Genomic DNA, 24,452 nt, shown 5'->3' with positions numbered 1-24,452 from the left:
CCCTTTCTTATTTTTTTGCCAATTCCTTTCATATTGTCTTTTTTTCTATTTCTTTTCTCTCCATCTATCTTCTTCCCTCAAACATTCAGTCAGGTTCTCATTGTCACATGCTTTCTCTCTCTCACACACTCACAGGCGCTCTCTCTCATACAATCATTCATACAGTCTCTCTCTTGCACATGCTGTCTGACTCACACACCCAGGCTCTCTCTCACACCCACATGTTGTCTTGCTCAAGCACAGGCTCTCACTGTCACATGCTCTCTCTAATACAATCATTCATACACAGTCTCTCTCTTGCACATGCTGTCTGACTCTCACACACCCAGGCTCTCTCTCACTCCCACATGCTGTCTTGCTCAAGCACAGACTCTCACTGTCACATGCTCTCTCTCATACAATCATTCATACACACAGGCTCTCACTGTCACATGCTGTCTCTCTCACACACACACACACACAGGCTCTCTCTCACACACACACACACACAGGCTCTCTCACATGCTGTCTCTGCAAACATTCAGGTCCTCTCTCCCACACACAATCTCTCAACTCACCTCATTCACGCACACAATCTCTCAACTCAGCTCACAGACGCACACAATCTCTCAACTCAGCTCACAGACGCACACAATCGCTCAACTCAGCTCACAGACGCACACAATCGCTCAACTCAGCTCACACACGCACTCTACGGGCCCTCAGCCTCTCTCTTACCTCTGGGCCTCCTCTTCACGGGTCGCTGCAGGATGGGCTCTGCAGCGGCCCTGATCTTCTCGGGCCGATCGCGGGGGCAGCGGCCCTGATCTTTTCGGACCGATCCGCGGTGGGGGCCGCCTCCTCTTCTCACACGCTGTAACGACGCTGCTCCTCTTCTGCACGCGGCTGATGCTCCTCCCCCTTTCTGCCCGTGCGGCTCCGGCAACATTTTCCTTCCGGGGCCGCGTGGGCAGGAAGGAGGCGGAGCATCTGCACGTTTCGACGTGACCTTGTTCTTCAGTCCGTGGTGAGGTGAGCTCCACCACGGCCATGCCGATCTTCCTGCTGTGTGTCCGCGGCACACAGCATAGCGATTCTTTACTGCTCAGCCACCAGTGGGATGAGGTCCACCTGCGGCCGCATTGGCTCCCACTTGCCGGTGTGTCACGTGCACCGGGCTTGCGCGGCACACCTCAGGCGACACACCAAAGTGTCGCAACACACACTTTGGAAAGCTCTGACCTAGACAGATAGATTTAGGACCAGTAGGATGTACCCAAGCTACTCCCAAATAGGGGGGTAGGCTGCCCGCAATCCAGTGAAAACCGCTCATGCAAATGCTGAGTCCTCCCAGGCCTCCTCATCAAGACGATAATATCTGGAAAAGGTGTGTAAAGAGGACCATATTGCAGCTCAGCAAATGTTGACGGGAAACAACAATCTAACTTTCTCCCATGTCACTGCCTGATCACTAGTGCAATGAGCCCTAACCTGAGTAGGCAACAGCTTTTCAGCGGCCACATACATTGCCATGACTACCTCCTTAATCCAGCGAGCAGTTGTAGCTTGCGAAGCGGCTCACCCTGTTTACCTGCACCATGAAGGGCAAACAGGCGATCTGTCTTTCAGAAAGGTTTGGATACCTCCAGATACCTCGACATATCTCTTGACATCCAAGGGACGCAACAGGCGATAATCCTCCACATCTCTTTCCTTATCCAGAGACAGCAAAAATCTGAGACCACTTTAGGCAAGAAAGAAGGAAAAGTATGCAGCTATATCATTCCTAGAGTCACCCGAAGGAACGACTCTTGGCAAGACAAGGACTGCAGCTCGGAAATTCGACACGCAGAACATATCACGACCAAAAACACCTTTTTCAAGGTCTGCAATCGTAGTGAAAGGCTACACAACGGTCGAAACGTAGGGCCTGCCAAGAAATCCAACACCAGATTGACTCAACAAGGGTACTGGTAATCGCAAGGGAGGCAAAGATGTTTCACTCCCCTCAAGAAATAGGCCACATCCAGATGACAATAAGGATTCACCATTCACCTGACCTCTAAAACAGTTAAGAGCCATTATCGGTACCTTCAAGGAATTAAGGGCCAACCCTTTATTCAATCCATCATGCAAAAATTCCAAAATGTCCAAGATCCTAACTGAATGAGGAAGCACTCCTTAATCTTCACACCAAGCCTCAAGCACTCACCAGACCCGCACATAGGCTAAGGAAGTGGAGAACTTTCTTGTTCATAGCAAGATGGCAATCACTGTAGAAGAATATCCACACTTCAACAAATGAGCCCTCTCAAGGGCCATACCATAAGACAAAAACAAGTCAGATCTTTGGGAAGGACAGGACCCTGCTGCAACTAATTTCTGTGCACCAGAAGACAAATGGGGGGGAGTCTACAAGATATGCATACAATGGTCTCCTGGGCCAATCCAGTGCCAGCAGAAGCACCATCCCCCTGTGGCCTTCGAACCTCCAAACTATTCTGCCCGTGGACCACAGGGGAAAGGCATAGAGCAGCTTGTCCTCTGGCCACACCTGCAGGAGAGCATCGATACCATCGAGGAAATTTCGCATTGCGAGAAGTCGCCAGCAGGTCTAGAAACAGGAGGCCCCAGTGATGATCAGCTGAAATGCCTCATCTGACAATACCTATTCTCTTGGGTCCAGACCATCCTGCTGAGAAAGTCTGCTCTTACATTGTTTTTTCCTGCAGTGTGTGAGGCCGAGATCTCCTGAAGATGTATTTCCGCCCATTCGATAAGTTGGTCTATCTCCTACGACACTTGCTGGCTCTTGGTTCTTCCTGCCGATTGATGTAAGCCACTGTTGTTGCATTGTCCAACATTCCTCAGACCACTCGACCCTGCGCTCTGCCGCTGAACTGCAAGCACGCCAACCAGACTGCACGGGCTTCTAGCCGATTAATGTTCTAGAGAGTCTCTTCTGTATTCCAGCGTCTTTGCACCGTTAATACCTGACAGTGAGCACCCCAACCCTGGAGGCTCGCATGTGTTGTGAGTACCAACCAGACTGACAATGTCAGGGAAAATCCCTTTCTCAGATAACCCACTTGCAACCACCAAATGGAGGTGAGAGCAGACTTTCATCAGCAGGTGGAGCCGAATCGAATAGTCCTGAGACTGCAGATTCCAATGAGACAGCAAGGATCGCTGAAGAGGACGCATATGCGCCCTCATTCACGGCACCACTTACAGGATTGCTGCCATCAAACCGGACCACACTGTCGGGTATATAGTGTTCACCAAGAGATGCACTTGCTCCATCAACTTCTGAATACAAGGTGGAAGGAAAAATTTGCCCTGCCTCGTATCGAACTGGACACCCAGATACTCCAACGACTGAGATAGTTGAAGACCGCTCTTGGTTAGGTTCACCACCAAACCGAGCTCCTGCAACAGGGAGATCACCTTGGGGGTCACCAGGTGGTTCTCTTCCAGGACTTGGCCTGAGATCAGCCAATTGTCCAAATACAGGTGTACTAGGATCCCATCCTTTCTCAATTCTGCCGCCACCACCACCGTAACCTTGGAAAAAGTTCAGTAAATGGTGGCCAGACCAAAAGGCAATGCCCAAAACTGATAATGGCACCCCATCACCGCGAAACGCAGAAAACCGTTGGTGCTACAATCTGATGAGAATATGACGGTATGCTTCAGTTAGATCCAAGGAGGTCAGAAAATCCCCCGACTGCATAGCCATTATCACTGAGCGCAATGTTTCCATGCAAAAATGAGTCGCCCGCAAATGACAGTGGACTCCTTTGAGATCCAGGATAGGATGAAAGCAGCCCTCCTTTTTGGGCACAACAAAATAAATGGAATAACACCCTGTATTTTCTTGAGACGTGAGTACTGGAGCCATAGCCATCAGACCGAGGAGCCTTGATAGTGTAGACTCCACTGCCTGCTTCTTCTGCGGGTAGTGGCAAGGAGACACCATGAACACATCCCAAGGAACACTGCAAAACTCCAGCGCCTATCCTCGTATCACCTCAAGGACCCACTGATCCGATGTGATCTCGACCCACCTCTGATAAAAGAGAGAAAGATGTCCCCCTATCTCCTGTTCCTGGTGGTGGGATAGCAAATCTTCATTGGGAGGGTCGGAAGGTTCCACTACCCGAGCCGTGCCTCACTTGGGCTACCTGGGATGAAAGGACAGAGACCTGCCAAAAAGCCAAGTCCTCTGAAAGGTCGTCCCTCTGTAGGTACGAAAATGCTTGGAACCTCTGAGACGACCCCTCGTACCAAAGGGGTGCGGCAACTGCTTCTTATCCTCCGGCAACTGAGGAACTGGAGATTCGCCCCACTTTTACTGGCCAGCTAATCAAGGTGTACCTCGGTGCTTAAATGTTGTACCAGAAGAAGGAAAGGCCACTGCCTGAGAATCTAACATGACGGGATTGAGCAGGGCCAAAGACCACACCTGAAGAAAGGAATGCAATCATTGAAAAAAATTCTACCCAAGAAAAGGCAGAAGGATCCATGCCAAAAGCAGAAGGTACTTGTGCAGCACCCCCTGAACTGCCATCCCCTACTGAGGGACCAGTCAAGGGAGTTCCAAGGTCAGGCATTCCTCCTGACATGTCCTTAACCAGGCTGCCATCAGGCTGGGAAGAACCAGGCTTAGTAAAATCAGAGGAAGATAATTCTCCCTGAGCTTCTAAGCAGCTCTGACACAAGTTAGAGGGCACTCCAGGCTGAGATGCCCAAATATGACAGGCAGCACAGAGAGAAAGGCACTTAGGTTTCTTAGTTACCGGCACCATTAGTCCATCAGTACGCTGAATAAGTGACTGAAGATAACCTCCAGCCTAGTTCATGCTGAAAACATTTAGGCACATAAAATTTATGTGCCGCAAAACTAAGTGCACTGTCACCTTGCCAAACCTGGGCGCACAGCAAATATGTTAGAATGTGCGCACAGGCAGCACACCCAAAAAAAACTGGGCGCACAATTCGGACACACTTGCATGCACAGATGCTCCTATAAAGGGCAGTCGAATGCACAGAAAAAGCACGCAAATATGCTGCTGCAGCCTACCACGTGGCGCACAGGAAAAAGCCTAACAGCGATTCTCAACCCTCCAGGCTGTCCGGTTCCCTTAACCCCCCCACGGGAGTGGGAATGAACGTAGAAATGGCGCGCCAGGCACAGAAGCCAGAGGAAGTCCAACAACAACCCCTCTGTGCTGTCTTTGACTTTTTTTTTAGCTTGAGCTCAGCCTTCCTGGCAGAGTACAGAGACGGTCTATGACTGTGGGGGGAGAGTGCATATACCGACACCACCACACTCTGCTTCCTGCACCCGCTGCCTTTTAGCTGATTAATTCAGCCAAGTCCACGCCGGCTGAAGAACCAGCTACCGGACCAAGGCACTCAACTGAGGGACCATGGAAATCACCTCAGGAATTCTCAACTGGGTGAGAGACCATTAGGTATCACCGCAGGAGAGTGGGGCAACTCAAATCTCCAATTAATCTCCTCTAAATTTTGCAGCAATCCCCAGTAGGAAAATGCATATCCACCATCTGCTAGAGACGGAGAATACTGAGAGGCTGATGTCCCTCAGGAGTTTATATATTGTGACATCAGTTTGCTCCATCTGCTGGTAGAGGTGCATAATCCACTGGTCCTTAATCCATCTGCCTTGGTGCTAGGAAACATTTTTATTTTTAAAAAGTTGGAATAAATCAACTGGAAGTATGTTCAGACTTAGTACATGCCATATTCACTGTTTTGTTATTTCAGTGTATTAAAATCAAATAAATAGTAACTTTGCATTAAAAATTGCAGAAAAATGTGTAACATTGTATCATGTATAGGTTGTGTCAGCTTCTGTTGACTTAAAAGTAGATTTTAAAATTGTTGCTCACGCAAAAACAACCCCATATAGATTAGGTGGGCTGTGCGTGAGCAATGTGAATTTTAAGAAGCCGGAAAGTACATGTGTGCATACCTGTGCACACGTCAAGAATAAGGAGGCAGAAATGTGGTGGGGAATGGGTGTTCCAGAGTGGGGCCATGTTACCTGCATAACTTTACTACTGGTCCTGATGAGGCACAAGTCTGTAGATTTTGGGCCAGAGGGATCCTGAACATTGGGGGAAGAGAGACTCTTTTAAAGGGCCAGTCTGACACTCTATATATATCCCACTGTAAGAGAGACACTTTCAGCTCAGGGTGGGTTTTTTTGGTGGGTGCAGTGTTACAGGGATCTACAGACCCTTGGGCCCTAGGCAGACCAATGTAACACAGCCCCCCCAACCCACCCTGAGTTGAAAGTGTACTTCTTACAGTGGGAGATATATATAGAGAGAGAGTGTCAGATTGTCCCTTTAAAAGAATCTCTCTCGCGCTCTCCCCCCCCCCCCCCCCCCTGGTCACTTGTGAGTACGCATGTAAAAGCTCCAATACATACGCGTGGTGGGGATATTTTCTATTTTCAATGGTATGCATATTTTTGCTTGCATGCCCAACATGTGCATTTATGGGTGCACGCGCGCTCCTTTTAAAATTTATTTGTTAATCACTGAAACATACAATTTAAGTGGGGGTTCCTAAGCTTTTGCATGCAACTGTAGTTACGAAGCTAAGTATAAATTGCATATGAGTATGAGAAATATTAAGAACCAGTTAGAGATGGCCTGGAGATGAGAAGGGCGACCAAAATGATAAAGGGAATGGAATAGCTCCCTTTCGGGCGGATTTTAAAAGCCCTGCTCGCGTAAATCCGCCCGGATTTACGCGAGCAGGGCCTTGCGCGCCTATTTTCCATAGGCCGCCGGCGCGCGCAGAACCCCAGGACGCGCGTAGGTCCTGGGGTTTTTGGAAGGGGGCGTGTCGGGGGCGTTTTGGGGGCGGGTGTGGCATTTCGGGGCGGGACCGGGGGCGTGGCGCCGGCCCGGGGCGTTCCGGGGCGTGGCCGCGCCCTCCGGAACCGCCCCTGGGTTGGGTCTCGGCGCGCCAGCAGCTCGCTGGCACGTGTGGATTTACGTCTCCTTCCGGGAGGCGTAAATCCGTGGATAAAGGTAAGGGGGGGGGGGGTTTAGATAGGGCCGGGGGGGTGGGTTAGGTAGGGGAAGGGAGGGGAAGGTGAGGGGAGGGCGAAAGAAAGTTCCCTCCGAGGCCGCTCCGATTTCGGAGCGGCCTCAGAGGGAACGGAGACAGGCTGCGCGGCTCGGCGCGCGCCGGCTGCCCAAAATCGGCAGCCTTGCGCGCGCCGATCCAGGACTTTAGAAGATACGCGCGGCTATGCGCGTATCTTATAAAATCCAGCGTACTTTTGTTTGTGCCTGCAAGTACGCAAACACGCTTTTTTTAAAAATCTACCCCCCAGAGGAAAGGCTAAAGAGGTTAGGGCTGTTCAGCTTGGAGAAGAGACAGCTGAGGGGGGATATGATAGAGGTCTTTAAAATCTTGAGAGGTCTAGAACGAGTAAATGTGAATCGGTTATTTACTCTTTCAGATAATAGAAGGACTAGGGGGCACTCCATGAAGTTAGCAAGTAGCACATTTAAAACTAATTGGAGAAAAAAAAATTTCACTCAACACACAATTAAGCTCTGGAATTTGTTGCCACAGGAAGTGGTTAGTGTAGATGTGTTTAAAAAAGGTTTGGATAAGTTCTTGGAGGAGAAGTCCATTAACTGCTATTAATCAAGTTGTCTTAGAGAATAGCCACTGCTATTACTGGCATCAGTAGCATGGGATCTACTTAATGTTTGGGTACTTGCCAGGTACTTGTTGCCTGGATTGGCCACTGTTGGAAACAGGATGCTGGGCATGATGGACCCTTGGTCTGACCCAGTGTGGCAATTTCTTATGTTCACACCTTGTGGAATTGGAAAAATAGTCTTTTGAATGGTCTCTTTTTGTTTACAGAAATAAAAGTCTAAACTGTAGGGAGCTGCCTCAACTATGCATCCATGAATTGAGAAAAATAAGCCCAAATTTTAAAAGCCCGGCACACATAAAATTTGGGGGTTACATGTGTAGCTGGGCCCTGCACGCTCTGCGTGCATTTTCAAAGGGCCCGGCCACGCGCGTAACCCCCGATAGGAGTACAAGTGCGGGGTCTGAAGAAAGGGGTGGGGGGCGGGCTGGGACAGCATACTCCGGCAGCCAGCCGGTATGCAGAGTTTACTTCTGCTCTAGAGGAGCAGAAAGTAGAAAAACAAAAAAATTTGTGGATAGCTAGGGTAGGTTTAGGGGTCGGGGAGGAAGGATAGGGTTAGGGAAGTTCACTCCCTGTCTGATCGCATCGCCGCATGTATTTTTCTAAATCCCTCCCCATATTTTATAACATTCATGCGCCAACACATGCATGTTATAAAATCTGCACATCTTTTAAAATTGACCCCATATTGTCTAGCTTTAGATTAATTAACTCACTTTAGACAGGAATGTGATTTAGATGTGTAACACCATTTTGTGTGCTGAATGTGTTAGTAGAACCAAAAATCAATTTTACAAGTGACTACAAAAATTAAAAAAGCAAGCTTTCAGATCATATACTGGGATATGTTAAGTGACTTTAAGGAGGCATTCTGTACTGGTGTCCAGGACAGAATAGCATTTTTCACACTATTCCTAATTTGCACTTTCTCTATGGACAAGCAGGCATAAATTAGCCTTTATGCATGACACCAACATGAACCCAGCTGTCAAGCTCAGTAAACTGAGCATATGTAGGAGTTCCCATGCGCACTGCCTCATGAGTCCCTCAGTCTTTCTTCATCCATGCTACTGCATAGACATGTCATAATCTCTCTTAGAATGTTTTCTACTTTTTTGGTCCTTCTACTCCTGGCTGCCTCATTGCTTTAAAAATTCTCTGCCTCAACAATCTCAAACAAAACTTTTAAGTAGATAGAAAGGAAGAGGAGTGGCACTATATTATTTTAAAAAATATATTAAAACAGAACTGCAGGGCTTATGAGTTAAGAAGGAGGCACTGTGGGTTAATCTGGAAAGAAGGAAAGGAACATCTGTTTATTTGATGTAATATACAAACCTTCATCACAACCTTCATCCCAGACAGAAGAAATAGAGATTTATTGTAGGATATTCACAAACAGGCCGATACAGTAAAGCGCGGCTGCGGTTACCCTGCTTCTAACCCGCTTCTAACTCACAATTTGGCCGCATAAGTCCAACCCGCGATTCACTACCCCTTTAAACTCATCCTTACCGCTTCTTTAAATCAACCAATAACCCTTTCTGCCCGCAGCATGTATATGAGATGTAAACGCTCCGATTAGCTATTCCCTCCCATACAGCAATGTGCGCCCCGATTATCTCCTTTTTAACCTGTAGTTTTGCCGCGCGTTTAACCTGATAACTTACCGCCTACCCTTACCCCTGCGTTAGTGTGGAGCGTCAGGTCAGAGAGACGAAATTTCATGGGCAAACAACCCCCTCACCCCCCGGGACCCTTACCCCGGCGTTAGTGTGGTGTGACAGCAATAGGCAGGCTCCAGTCAAAATCCCCCCCCTCCCGAAGCAGGGCGCAGGGTGAAAATCGGCTCGACATGTCATTAAAACAAAAGTAAATAAAGTATAATAAAAGTAAACTTACTGCATGTGAATTTTCTTTGAACAGTCCTCTCTCCCCTCCTCCCGAGGCGCAAACTGCGGCTACCCTGCCTCCCGGGGGCAGCCGGCGGCGAAAGCGTAAGGGCGAAAGTGAATGAATGCACGCCCGTATGCGGCGGGAGCCGGCGGGCGTGCATTCAATTCACTCACCTTCGCCGGCGGGCGTGCATGCATCCATCCAGCGGAAGGAGCCGGCGGGCGTGCATTCATCCAGGCGGAGGGAGCCGGCGGCGAAAGCGGCTTCCAGCAGCCACCGGCGGCGAAGGTGAATGCACGCCTGTGCGTGCAATTTGGTCGCTCAAGGCGTGACGTCACGACGTTTGGCGTCACGGCATGTGACGTCAGTGTTCGCTAAAGCACTGCCTTGAGTGTTATGTTATGAGTAAAGTCAATAGTGGACCCTTGGGCCGGCTGAGGTGGACAGCGTCCACAGGAGTTAATAAGCCGGGAGGCGGCACTCAGCTGGAGCGGACTGGTGGCGTCTTCACCCTGGAAACCCGAGACCCCCCCAGGAGGAGCCCGTAGGGGTCCGAGTCGCTGGGACTTAGGAGAATCGTGAAAGAGTCCAAGGTTCGAGGCTGGCAGAAGACAAAGGAGAATCGTGAAGAAGACCAAGGTTCGTGGCTGGCTGAAGACAAAGGAGAATCGTGAAGAAGACCAAGGTTCGTGGCTGGCTGAAGACAAAGGAGAATCGTGAAGAAGACCAAGGTTCGTGGCTGGCTGAAGACAAAGGAGAATCGTGAAGAAGACCAAGGTTCGTGGCTGGCTGAAGACAAAGGAGAATCGTGAAGAAGACCAAGGTTCGTGGCTGGCTGAAGACAAAGGAGAATCAGGAACCGGAGCTGGAGTCAGGATATGTAGACAGCAAGTGGAGCCCAGAGCTGGAGCCAAGGCACAGCAGGACCAAACAGAACCTGACCTGGAAGCAAGGCACGGCTGGGACAAGCTGGAACCGGAGCTGGAAGCAAGGCACGGCTGGAACAAGCAGGAACCAGAGCTGGAAGCAAGGCACGGCTGGAACAAGCAGGAACCAGAGCTGGAAGCAAGGCACGGCTGGAACAAGCAGGAACCAGAGCTGGAAGCAAGGCACGGCTGGAACAAGCAGGAACCAGAGCTGGAAGCAAGGCACGGCTGGAACAAGCAGGAACCAGAGCTGGAAGCAAGGCACGGCTGGAACAAGCAGGAACCAAGGCTGAAAGCAACGCTGGGAAGCAACTAAGCACTCAGGAGAGCGACCTCGTTGCAAAGGCAAAGCAAGGAAGTCAGACGATGGTTTAAATAGCCAGCCAGCGTCTGACGTCAGGAACAGGGCGGTTCAGCACTTCCGGGTGCTGGACCTTTAAGAGCCCCCTGCTCACGCGCGCGCGTTGCCTGGCAGTGGGAGGAGTCAGAATCGTCCTTCGGCAGCGTCTCCACGTGGAGAGAGACGCTGCCATGCGGCCCTGCAGGCCCCAGGAGCAACGGATTGCAGCGAGACCGGGGGAGGCAGGAGAAAGGTAAGGACCCGGTCGCTAGCCTAGCGACCGGGACTGCAACAGTACCCCCCTCTTTACGCCCCCTCTTCAGAGGGCTTGGCCTGTCAGGATGGTCCAGATGATATTGCTGCAGAAGAGTCTTGTCCAAGATGTTGCGGGCAGGCTCCCACGTATTGTCTTCGTCTCCACAACCTTCCCAGGCTAGCAAATATTCCCAACGTCTGTTGGCGAAGCGAGCATCCAGGACCTCTCGTACCTGAAACGTAGGATCCTCATCCGTAGTGATGGAAGCGTCCTCAAGAGGCCTGGGGTGGAATCTGGAAAGAATCACTGGTTTTAAGAGGGAGACGTGAAAGACATCATGAATGCGTAAAGTGGTTGGGAGTCGTAGACGGTAAGAGACCAGCCCTACCCTCTCTGCAACGCGGAAAGGACCACAGAACTTGGGTGAGAGCTTCTTGGAAGGTTGCCTCAGATGAATGTTCTTTGTACTAAGCCACACTCGATCGCCTGGGAAAAAAGCGAATGCTGGTTTTCGGTGTCGATCATAGTAGCGTTTAGAAGTGCATGCGACTTTCTGAAGTCGGTGTTGAGTAGAGGACCAAAGTTTACTCAATTGGTCCGCGGTCAATTGAGCAGCTGGTGAGGAGGTTGGTACTGGTAGAGGTAACGGTGGTTTGAGCTGTTTACCGTACACAATTTGAAAAGGGGATTTCCCCGTCGCCGTATGTATTTGATTATTATAGGCGAATTCTGCCCAAGGCAAAAGCTCCACCCAATTATCTTGTTTGTGGTTAATGAACGCTCGTAGGAACAACTTTAATGAACGATTCATGCGTTCGGTTTGCCCATTACTTTGCGGGTGGAAAGCGGAGGAGAAACTCAGCTGGATCTTAAATTTTTTGCATAAGGCTTTCCAATACCTGGCTGTGAATTGAGGGCCTCTGTCCGATACAATGTCCTGAGGCAGACCATGAATACGGAATACATGGTGTGTGAACAGAGAAGCCAGTTCAGTGGCGGAAGGTAATTTGGGCAAAGGCACAAAGTGAGCCATTTTAGAGAAGCGGTCCACCGTGACCCATACCACAGTCTTGCCTTGCGAAGGCGGGAGTTCCACCATAAAATCAGTAGCAATATGTGTCCAGGGTTCCGTGGGTATAGGTAACGGTTGTAGAAACCCTCTCGGAGGGCCATTAAGCGGTTTCTGCAGGGCGCAAGTGGGGCAAGAATTCACGTAAAGGGAAACATCACGTCGAAGACCAGGCCACCAATAGAAACGATTTATAAGATCCAATGTTCTTAGTCTACCAGCATGTCCCCCGGTCAAGGAGTCATGGCCCCAAGACAAGACTTTCCTCCGAAGCCTCTTAGGAACGGTAGTCTTATTTGAGGAAGCAATGGAAGTGGTAGTTATTTGAACACAGGCAGGATCCAGGATGGTTCGTGGAGAGTCGTCCTCTTCTTCCGGCTGATAGGTACGAGATAGAGCATCGGCTCGAACGTTCTTCTCAGCTGGTCGAAACTTGAGGATGAAATTGAAACGACTGAAGAAGAGTGACCATCTTGCTTGCCGCGAGTTTAGTCGTTGAGCTTGGGCCAAGTACAATAAATTTTTGTGATCAGTGTACACTGTCACCGGATGATTAGCCCCCTCCAGCCATTGCCTCCACTCCTCGAAGGCCAACTTGATGGCTAAGAGTTCTTTGTCTCCGATGCCATAGTTACATTCAGCAGGCGAAAACTTTTTAGAGAAGTAAGAACATGGCATCAATTTGCCCGAAGTATCGTGTTGACTGAGCACCGCTCCAACAGCCAGATTCGAGGCATCGACCTCCAGGATGAAGGGTCGTTGTGGATCTGGGTGTCGTAGGCAGGAAGCGTCTAGGAATGCTTGTTTTAAGTCTTCAAAGGCAGCCGAGGCGGTAGTGGACCAATCGTGAGCGTTAACCCCTTTGCGAGTAAGCGCCGTGAGAGGAGCTACCTTCTGGGAGTAATGTGGTATAAAATGCCTGTAAAAATTGGCGAATCCAAGGAATCGCTGTAGCGCCTTCAGGCCAGACGGGCGAGGCCATTTGACAATGGCCGCCACCTTCTCTGGGTCCATCTGGAAACCGGACGAGGAAACAGTATATCCCAAGAACGGAAGCGACTCGCGCTCAAACTGACATTTTTCAAATTTAGCGTATAGATGATTGTCTCTTAGAGCCTGTAAGACCTGTTTGACGTGTTGGCGATGGGAGGAGAGATCTTGGGAATAGATCAGAACGTCATCAAGGTACACTATGACGAAAGAATGAAGCATCTCTCGGAGTACCTCATTCATCAGATTCTGGAAGACAGCAGGGGCATTACATAAGCCGAAAGGCATTACTAAGTATTCGTAATGTCCATCTCGCGTGTTGAACGCTGTCTTCCACTCGTCACCGGGACGAATACGAACCAAATTGTATGCTCCACGTAAATCCAATTTTGTAAAGATCTTGGCCCCCTGAAGTCTATCGAGCAGTTCTGGGATCAGAGGCAAGGGATAGCGATCTTTCTTAGTGATGGAGTTCAGACCTCGATAGTCTATGCACGGCCGGAGGGAGCCATCTTTTTTGGACACAAAAAAGAATCCTGCTCCTGCAGGAGAGTGCGAAGGGCGAATGAACCCTTTGGCAAGATTCTCCGTAATGTAGTCTGACATTGCATGGGTTTCTGGCAGAGAAAGAGGGTATACCCTACCCCGCGGGGGAGTGGAACCAGGTAGTAAATCAATGGCACAGTCGAAGGGCCGATGGCATGGAAGCAGTTCAGCTTTTTGTTTGGAGAACACGTCAGCGTAATCCTGGTACGGCAAAGGAAGGTCCAGGGCAGAGTGAGAGAGTAATATCTCCGGTCTAGGAACGGGATCCAGGCAATTCTGGAAACAGGAAGGACTCCATTGCGCAATTTGGAGAGAGTCCCAATGGATCACCGGAGCATGTTGTTGCAACCAAGGGAGTCCCAGGACCACAGGGTGCACTGATTTATCCAGTAGCAAAAAGGAGATTGTCTCAGTGTGAAGCACTCCCGTCCGTAAAGTGAGAGGCATCGTGGTTTCAGAAATGGATCCAGGTAGAGGGGTTCCCCGGATAGAGGTAACCCGTAACGGAGGTATCCGGCGCTTAGTAGGTAGTCCTAATTGGTGTACCAGTTCTCTCCAGATAAAGTTCCCTCCGGCTCCGGAATCAATGAAAGCTAGAGTCTGCAAGGAGCCACCTGGATATTCCAGCGTTATAGGAACTGTACATTGAGGAGTAGCATTAACATAGCCTAGGGGAACCTCCTCATCTCTCCCTAGACTCGAGCATTTCCCGGTCTCGCAGGACATTGACCCAGGAAATGACCCTTAGTGCCGCAGTATAAGCACAGGCCCAGAGTGCGGCGTCGTGTCTTCTCCTCCTCGGTTAGCGGTGCCCGTCCAAGCTGCATAAGTTCCTCTGAGGAGCTGTGGGAGGCTGATGGTGTCTTGTGAGGTACAGTCAGAGACCTGGAGAAGGAGGGTGCCAATGAGACAGGCCGACGAGGAACTCGACCCTCCTTAGCTCGTTGCTGCAATCGCCGGTCAATCCTCCCGGCCAAGTCTATCACCCCCGTTCAGAGTGAGGGGCAGGTCGCGAGCCATCAGCTCGTCTTTGATACGACCTGCAAGACCTTCCAGGAAAATACCCCCGCAAACAGTCATCCTGCCAGCCGAGTTCCATCGCCAGAGTACGAAATTCAATAGCGTACTCCGCCAGAGAGCGGGATCCTTGTCGTAGCTGTAGAATTTCAGTGGTAGCAGTGGTAGCACGAGCTGGCTCATCAAAAGTCTGTTTGAAGTGAGTCACGAAATCCTGCAAGTTGTGCAGCATGGCGTCCTGTTTCTCCCACATGGGAGAGGCCCATAGCATAGCCCTCCCATCGAGCAGAGACAAAATATATGCTACCTTGACGGCATCAGACGGGAACTGCCCTGGTAGCAACGTGAAGCGGATGAAGCACTGATTCAAAAACGCCCTGCACGATCGGGCATCCCCGGAGTATCGAGTAGGCGCTGGAAGCTGAGTCTGTGCGGGAGCTTGAACCGCCAGTGGAGGCGGGGGTGGTGCCAGCGGTGGAGGATTGGCGTCCAAGCGACTGGCTAGGCGATCCACCGTAGCAGCCAAGACTTCCAGACATTGCTGTTGCTGCTGGATTCTTTGGGCCATGCCAGGGATGGCCTGCATAGGAGCGGAGTCCGCCGAGTCCATGGCCTTTGCAAACTGTTATGTTATGAGTAAAGTCAATAGTGGACCCTTGGGCCGGCTGAGGTGGACAGCGTCCACAGGAGTTAATAAGCCGGGAGGCGGCACTCAGCTGGAGCGGACTGGTGGCGTCTTCACCCTGGAAACCCGAGACCCCCCCAGGAGGAGCCCGTAGGGGTCCGAGTCGCTGGGACTTAGGAGAATCGTGAAAGAGTCCAAGGTTCGAGGCTGGCAGAAGACAAAGGAGAATCGTGAAGAAGACCAAGGTTCGTGGCTGGCTGAAGACAAAGGAGAATCGTGAAGAAGACCAAGGTTCGTGGCTGGCTGAAGACAAAGGAGAATCGTGAAGAAGACCAAGGTTCGTGGCTGGCTGAAGACAAAGGAGAATCGTGAAGAAGACCAAGGTTCGTGGCTGGCTGAAGACAAAGGAGAATCGTGAAGAAGACCAAGGTTCGTGGCTGGCTGAAGACAAAGGAGAATCAGGAACCGGAGCTGGAGTCAGGATATGTAGACAGCAAGTGGAGCCCAGAGCTGGAGCCAAGGCACAGCAGGACCAAACAGAACCTGACCTGGAAGCAAGGCACGGCTGGGACAAGCTGGAACCGGAGCTGGAAGCAAGGCACGGCTGGAACAAGCAGGAACCGGAGCTGGAAGCAAGGCACGGCTGGAACAAGCAGGAACCAGAGCTGGAAGCAAGGCACGGCTGGAACAAGCAGGAACCAGAGCTGGAAGCAAGGCACGGCTGGAACAAGCAGGAACCAGAGCTGGAAGCAAGGCACGGCTGGAACAAGCAGGAACCAAAGCTGGAAGCAAGGCACGGCTGGAACAAGCAGGAACCAAGGCTGAAAGCAACGCTGGGAAGCAACTAAGCACTCAGGAGAGCGACCTCGTTGCAAAGGCAAAGCAAGGAAGTCAGACGATGGTTTAAATAGCCAGCCAGCGTCTGACGTCAGGAACAGGGCGGTTCAGCACTTCCGGGTGCTGGACCTTTAAGAGCCCCCTGCTCACGCGCGCGCGTTGCCTGGCAGTGGGAGGAGTCAGAATCGTCCTTCGGCAGCGTCTCCACGTGGAGAGAGACGCTGCCATGCGGCCCTGCAGGCCCCAGGAGCAACGGATTGCAGCGAGACCGGGGGAGGCAGGAGAAAGGTAAGGACCCGGTCGCTAGCCTAGCGACCGGGACTGCAACATTGAGCGCCCAAATTGCATTCATTCACCTTCGCCGGCGGGGGCTGCTGGAAGCCGCTTTGGCTCCCCTGCCCCCGCCGGCGAAGGTGAATGAATACACGCTTGTGTGTGCAATTTGGGCGCTCAAGGCAGTGCATTAGCGAACGCCGACGTCACACGCCGTGACGTCAAACATCGTGACGTCACGCCTTGAGCTCCCAAATTGCACACACAGGCGTGCATTCATTCACCGCCGGCGGGGGCTGCTGGAAGCCGCTTTCGCCGCCGGCTCCCTCCGCTGGATGAATGCACGCCTGCCGGCTCCCTCCGCCTGGATGAATGCACGCCCGCCGGCGAAGGTGAGTGAATGAATGCACGCCCGCCACGTACGGGCGTGCATTCATTCACTTTCGCCCGTACAATGACAGGTACCAACGCACTCAGGATACTGTATAGGCGCTGTATGGCGCTCTATACAGTAAAATGGATTGCGCAGGCCTAACGCTTCACGGACGCTTCTTGGACGCGGCTTGCATTTGCAAGCTATTTAAATACAGTATCGAGCGATAGGTGATCCGAACTGTGCGTGCGGCAAATGCGGGTGCGCCCGGCCGTAAAGCACCTCTTCCTACCGCTCCTTACTGTATCGGCCTGAAAATTGGTGTGAGGGGATGTGCTAATGCTCGGGATTTCAATCTGCCAGATATTGATTGGGATAGTCCAACTGCAGTGTTTTCTAGAAGCAGGGAGAATGTGGATTCTCTGCATGGAGAACTGTTCGTCAATTGGTAAAAGGACCCACATGACCAGGGGCAATATTGGTTCTGGTGCTTATGAATAGGGACAGTGTTTCTGATGATCATCTGGGATCCAGTGATCAGTGGATGGTGTGGCTCAGTTATAAAATGGTGATAGTTGGGTCCTAGACTTTAGGAAAACTAACTTTGTTAAAATGGGGGAATACCTCAAGGAGTCATTAGCTGGATTGGAAAATCTAGGAGAAGTAGAAGAGCATGTACAAAACTAAAAGCTGTTATTGTAAAGGAAACGTTTTTGTTAGAAAAGTAAATAAAGGAAAGCGAAAAAAGAGAGCTGGTTTTCTAAAGTAGCTGCAAAGGTAAGAGAAAAAAAAAGGTTAGCATTAATAAACTAACTTACTTTATAACTCCAACTCAGAATGGCTCTGTTCTCTACTTAGGATATATAAACCAACTAGACAACTACGTTCAATGGATAAATGTATTCTGGAGGTTCCATCAATAAAAACAGCAAGACTGGATATGACACATGAACAAGCATTTTCAGTTGCAGGTCCTTGTCTCTGGAACTCTTCCCAGAAGAAATCAGACTAATACAAAAGAATTCAAAAAACATCTGAAAACATATCTGTTTACTGTAGCCTACAATATCAGTTAATTGACTATAATACTTAATATAATCTCACTTGATAAAATTTGTTATTGAATATAGACTCTAAAGCTTGAAGTTCATTGTCAGTTTTATATTACGTTAAATTAGAATGAATGGATAGTATTGTTTTTAACTATGTATGTTTTTATTTGTAAACCACTTAGACGGTCAGACCCTGACTATTTCGCAGTATTTAAAAACTTTTAAAATAAAATAAATAAACTACAAGACATTGTAGAAAGAGAAAGACAGGCAACAATATCTGGAAAAGGTAAGAAACTGGAAAAATAGTTGAAAATAAAATGCAAATGGAAGAAATAGAAAATACTGTAGATAGTGATAGGAGGAAGTGTAAAAGTGGCTTGTGAGATTCAATGGAGAAGGGGAGGAATTTGTAAAAGTTAATAAGGAAAGAACAGAATTGCATAGCAAATTTTTCTGTTCAGTGCTGTTCAGTGTTAAGTGAGGAAGATCCAGCAGTAAGACCAAAGAAAATGGACACAAAATTGGAAGTGAGATAAACCTCAATTTTCAGAAAAGTGTGTTCGTGAATAACTAGCTAAACAAAGTAGGTAAAGTGATAAGGCCAGATGGGATGCATCTAAGGGTTTTAAGGGAACTTGAAGTTTTGACAGCTCTTCTGGCTGACCTTTTCAATGACTTGGACTGGTGCCCGCCCCTTTTTCAAAGCCCCGGGACATATGCGCATCCTGAGGCTCGGCGTGCGCAGGAGCAGGTTTTTGTAACCCTTTGAAAATCTGCCCATATATTATTGCTGGACCCGGACCGTAACTGCTACAGCTGTGGTCATGTGTTCTCTAGGGTGTAATAGTACCATACCTGGAAGATGAAAGCTGAGTGGATCAATATATGAAGATAAGATAAATAAAGAGAAGTTTTGGACTTTTCTAATTTTCTGTCAGCATTTTTAAAATCACAGGAGGTTTTTTTAAGACTGATGATTTAATGTTGGTAAGATGATTTATTTTACTTACTGCAGGCTTTCTGAAGTTTTTTCCTTCTTCAAACAAAAGAGTGATAATTAGCCGGGTGTTAATATTTAGTGTATTGTTTCATTCTTTTTTTGTGTATCTTTCCAGTACACTCCATAGCCCTAGTTTTTCTTTGGATATTTTCCTTTGTTGTTTGATGCTGGTTAGTCCAGCACAATGGTGACCTTGCAAGCATCCATTTGTAAGCTTTCTGGGGAGATTATGTATCCCAAAAACTATGGTCTGTTTGTCAAGTTCACATTTTTCGAGTTTGGCATATAATCCTATGTTCCCTGAGGCAGTCTAGTACCCAACGAACCTTTTGATTGTGCTGGGCCAGGTCATCTGAGAAAGTTAGGATATCATCCAGGTAGTATTGCTTGTGTGTGTTTAGGGATTATAGATTTTAGATTAATTTTGTGAGCTAGTGGTTAGTATTTGTGTGCAAGTATGAGTATTACGAGTTTGCAAAGGTCACTTACTTGATCCAAAAAGGTAAAAGTACTAGTTCCTGAGCAAGTAGTCAGTAGTTTGGTTCCCACCCATCCCAGTCACTTTTTTGTTTTATAGATTACTGCCCGCCACCTTCCCCCCCCCCCCCCCCCCCCCCCCAGTTAGGAAGAGAGAATTTGAAAAGAAGTTGGCCGTAGAGACAAAAACCTCACAGTAAAAACTTTTAAAAATATATCCGAACCAGAAAGCCTGTGAGGGAGTCAGTTGGACCGTTAGATGATCGAGGGGTTAAAGGGGCACTTAGAAAAGATAAGTCCATCGCGGAAAGATTAAACAATTTCTTTGCTTCTGTATTTACTGAAGAGGATGTTGGGGAGATACCAGTACCAGAGAAGGTTTTCATGGGTAATGATTCAGATGGACTGAACCAAATCACGGTGAACCTAGAAGATGTGATAGGCGTGATTGACAAACTGAAGAGTAGTAAATCACCTGGACTGGATGGTATACACCCCCAGGGTTCTGAAGGAAATAAAAAATGAAATTTCAGACCTATGAGTAAAAATGTGTAACCTATCATTAAAATCATCCATTATACCTGAAGACTGGAGGGTGGCTAATGTAACTCCAATATTTAAAAAGAGCTCCAGGGGTGATCCGGGAAACTACAGACCAGTTAGCCTGACATCAGTGCCAGGAAAAATAGTGGAAAGTGTTTTAAATATCAAAATCACAGAACATATAGAAAAACATGGTTTAATGGAACAAAGTCAGCATGGCTTTACCCAAGGCAAGTCTTGCCTCACAAATCTGTTTCACTTTTTTGAAGGAGTTAATAAACATGTGGATAAAGGTGAACCTGTAGATGTAGTGTACTTGGATTTTCAGAAGGCATTTGACAAAGTTCCTCATGAGAGGCTTCTAGGAAAAGTAAAAAGTCATGGGATAGGTGGCAATGTCCTTTCGTGGATTACAAACTGGCTAAAAAACAGGAAACAGAGATTAGGATTAAATGGACAATTTTCTCAGTGGAAGGGACTGGGCAGTGGAATGCCTCAGGGATCTGTATTGGGACCCATACTTTTCAATATATTTATAAATGATCTGGAAAGGAATACAAACAGTGAGGTAATCAAATTTGCAGATGATACAAAATTATTCAGAGTAGTTAAATCACAAGCAGATTGTGATAAATTGCAGGAAGACCTTGTAAGATTGGAAAATTGAGCATCCAAATGGCAGATGAAATTTAATGTGGATAAGTGCAAGGTGATGCATATAGGGAAAAATAACCCATACTATAGTTACACAATGTTAGGTTCCATATTAGGAGCTACCACCCAAGAAAGAGATCTAAGCGTCATAGTGGATAACACATTGAAATCGTCGGTTCAGTGTGCTGCAGCAGTCAAAAAAGCAAACAGAATGTTGGGAATTATTAGAAAGGGAATGGTGAATAAAATGGAAGATGTCATAATGCCTCTGTATCGCTCCATGGTGAGACCGCACCTTGAATACTGTGTACAATTCTGGTTACCGCATCTCAAAAAAAGTTACAATTGTGATGGAGAAGGTACAGAGAAGGGCTACCAAAATGAAAAGGGGAATGGAACATCTCCCCTATGAGGAAAGTCTAAAGAGGTTAGGACTTTTCAGCTAGGAGAAGAGACGGCTGAGGGGGGGATATGATAGAGGTGTTTAAAATCATGAGAGGTCTAGAACGGGTAGATGTGAATCGGTTTTTTACTCTTCCGGATAATAGAAAGACTAGGGGGCACTCCATGAAGTTAGCATATGGCACATTTAAAACTAATCGGAGAATGTTATTTTTCACTCAATGCACAATTAAACTCTGGAATTTGTTGCCAGAAGATGTGGTTAGTGTAGTTAGTATAGCTGTGTTTAAAAAAGGATTGGATAAGTTCTTGGAGGAGAAGTCAATTACCTGCTATTAATTAAGTTGACTTAGATAATAACCACCGCTATTACTATCAACGGTAACATGGAATAGTCTTAGTTTTTGGGTACTTGCCAGGTTCTTATGACCTGGATTGGCCACTGTTGGAAACAGGATGCTGGGCTTGATGGACCCTTGGTCTGTCCCAGTATGGCATGTTCTTATGTTCTAACAGTATTGGAAAGATGTATTCAATGGAGAACACCACATTTCCAAAGGTTTTTTTGCAGCCAAGTCTCTTCTCATTCTCCAGCCCCTTTTCACTGCTCATTCCAGCCAGCTATTCCTCCTTATCTACCAGCCCTTTTTCACTCACCCCTTTACCTCCACCCCATCTGGTTTCCCTCTCATCCCCCTTATCCACTCCCAGGCAATCCCTAGTTCATCCTCATTGCCCCTAGTCCCCTCCTCTTCTCCTCAGCTTATCTCTGCAGATACATGCACTATGTTGAAATTTGTGCAGGCTGGGCTTTGATTTTGGATTAATGTTTTCATGTGGAAGTATGAGGATAATCTTTCAAGGTATTTATCCAGGTAATGTCTGAAAATTGTTTTCAAATGTGGCTAAAGTTATGTGCAAATTAGATAGCATGTGTACTTTTAGCTGCACTACAAAGAATTGTTCCTATGTGTGTGTTTAGGATGGGGTAGGAAAACGGTACTTTTATCCTTTCATTTTGCAATTTGGGGCAAAGCCCACAGGTAAAAATTAAATACATATTTTGTCTTAAAACATAGTTTGAAAATTGCCACCTAAATGGATTAAAATAAGAAATATATATATTTTTATTTTTTTACTGAACAGTAAACATCTTCTAAAAGGATATATATTATTTTAGCCTTTTATTTTAACTTTTAAATATTATCATGAAGTGTTGTGATTATATATTTTGTAAAAGTAAGTTTAGCTTCTGTGTCCCAAGAAAAGATGATAAAAATATGTGCATCATGGCTTTGATCTTTGAACCTTTAGTAAGCTACTCTTCTTTTAAATTGTTTTATAAAGTTCCATGGTTTCTGGGGTCCTCTGTAACTTGATGTGTTCATGTTGCTTGTGTTTATATCCCCTCCTCCCAGGTGACTTGTCCATTGAAACTAACAAAGCCCTAGGAAAAACTTTTATACAAAGAATATCTTAATTGCCTAGACTGATACATAAAAAATAATTAGAAAACCAGGCAAATAAGAGGAAACTCTCTATATTATGCTGAGACATCTGGTCTTGCATATCACCCTTTCTGCTGCAAGCTGTAAACAAATCCACCATAAGGAAACCATGGAACTTGTGTAAAGTTAAAAATATTTAGGGCTGATTTTCAAAACCCTACGCGCCCCGGGGCTATACAAAGGGGGGTGGTCCGGGGGTGGGGCAGGGCCAGAGGCCTCCGGCACAGTGGCCATTTGCCGCTGTGTCAGAGGATCGCGTGCTGACATGCGCAACTTGTGCCTGCCTTCAGGCAGGCACAAAAGGTGAAACAAAACTTTGGGGAGGGTTAGGGGGCGGAAAGGCTAGGTGAAGGTGGGAAGGTCAGGCTAGGGGGTAGGAAATGGGGGGAAGCCCGCAGGCGTCAGCGCGCACAGGGTGCACAATTGTGCACCCCCTTGTGCGTGCCGACCCCTGATTTTATAACATACATGCACCTGCACATGTATGTTATAAAATTGGGCATACCTGTGTGCAGACCGGATAGCGCACTCACATGTACGCCCGCATGTACATATGAAAATCTACCCCTTTGTTTTTAAGAAAAAGGAGACTTTGACAGCATTCCTCAATATTTGCTTTTCTTTGAAAGAGTAACACTTATAATATCAGCTTCCTCACTGTAACTGACATTTCTGGTGTTATGCTTTTATAATGTCAGGTACATATTCTGATTTGAATCTTTTCTTTGTCTTACTTTTCAGCAAGATGATTGCATATTTAGTCAAGTGCTAACCCTGGATTTGATGCCTTATGAAGAAAGTGATGACAGTGAGAGTAGAGAGGAACACATAATTTCATGACCGTATCTTCTGAGGTTCAGATATGATGAAAACTGGTTTGTTTTTCTCTTTTTAGCTCAATGTAGCATTTTGTAAGTTGATTAGTGGCCATGTACAGTATATAGAAGTCACTAATATAAATTTAACATAATATCCTTAAACCATGTTTGCTGGGTTTTGGGGAGCACAATAATGTAGTTTTACATAATGTATGATCTTTAAAGAAAACTTTCAGTAATAAGATTAATATTTATATGCCACTGTTTAAGAATTATGGATAGTTTAAAAAAAAATTCAGGTTAAAAGAAAGACTTAAAATTACAACAATAATTGAAGTACTCAATTACAAGTTTGCAACATTTTTATGCTGATCTTTCTGCCCTTTCACAGTAAAAATAGCTTTGTTATTATATAACATTGGGAAGGAAGATTCTGCGCTCGATTACCATCCAAGTACCCTCCAATAAATACACGACTATCTGTTGGCTTTAAAATAGCTGCAGTTTAATAAACTAACCCGAGCCTTTACATCAACTTTAACTATAACAAACCCCCTCTGCCACCCACCCTCCTCCCCCACCCTTTCCGTGTTCTCCACCACCTTAAATCCCAATGGTGGAGCTCCCCTCCCCCTTTTCCACTTGCTCCGCCTCGTACCAGTGAGAGCAAGCTATACCAGGAACCTTAGCCCCCATGGTTCTCCGGTCCTCCCGTGTTGCAGCCCCCCCCCAACTACATGCGGCACTCCCCCTCCCCCTCCACCAACCAAATCCCCCCCACAACATTACAACATAACATGGGCTCGGGTTTTCAGCCACCACTGCGACAAACATCACTCCAAACAGCATTTATTAAACATTCCAACCAATACAAGGGCGGGCGGGACAAAATTCAAGCGCTCCTCTCTCCTTGCTTGCCACCCGATTCTGCTGCCTGCCTCCTGACGTCATCGGCTGCTGCCCAATCAGTGCCTCCTATTCAAAACTTTCACCCCAACTGCCTGTCTCCCTTCCCCCCCCTTCCCCTTCCTTGCTCATTCTTCCCGCCTTTCCTAATCCTACCTTCCCCTCCCCCTTTAGCTCCTTCCCGTCCCTCTCGTGCGCTTCCCCCATGTTATACTCGCTGCGCAGCTTGTCTTTAACATTGGGAA

At 47.7% G+C, this 24,452-nt stretch overlaps 1 protein-coding gene across 1 annotated transcript in view; it reads left to right on the top strand.

The window, feature by feature from the left end:
* Positions 1-23,358, top strand: part of SMC1B (structural maintenance of chromosomes 1B) — a 941,781-nt gene extending 918,423 nt beyond the window's left edge. Inside the window, 1 exon segment of the mRNA XM_029600056.1 lies at positions 23,225-23,358. Within this exon segment, the coding sequence (XP_029455916.1) occupies positions 23,225-23,323 (99 nt within the window). The 3' untranslated portion in view covers positions 23,324-23,358.
* The last annotated feature ends 1,094 nt before the right edge of the window (positions 23,359-24,452 follow it).

Source organism: Rhinatrema bivittatum, chromosome 4 (assembly GCF_901001135.1).
Source record: "Rhinatrema bivittatum chromosome 4, aRhiBiv1.1, whole genome shotgun sequence".
Classification (NCBI taxonomy): Eukaryota; Metazoa; Chordata; class Amphibia; order Gymnophiona; family Rhinatrematidae; genus Rhinatrema; species Rhinatrema bivittatum.
Note: the sequence above shows the minus strand (reverse complement) of the source record. Positions and strands in the feature narration are given on the sequence as shown.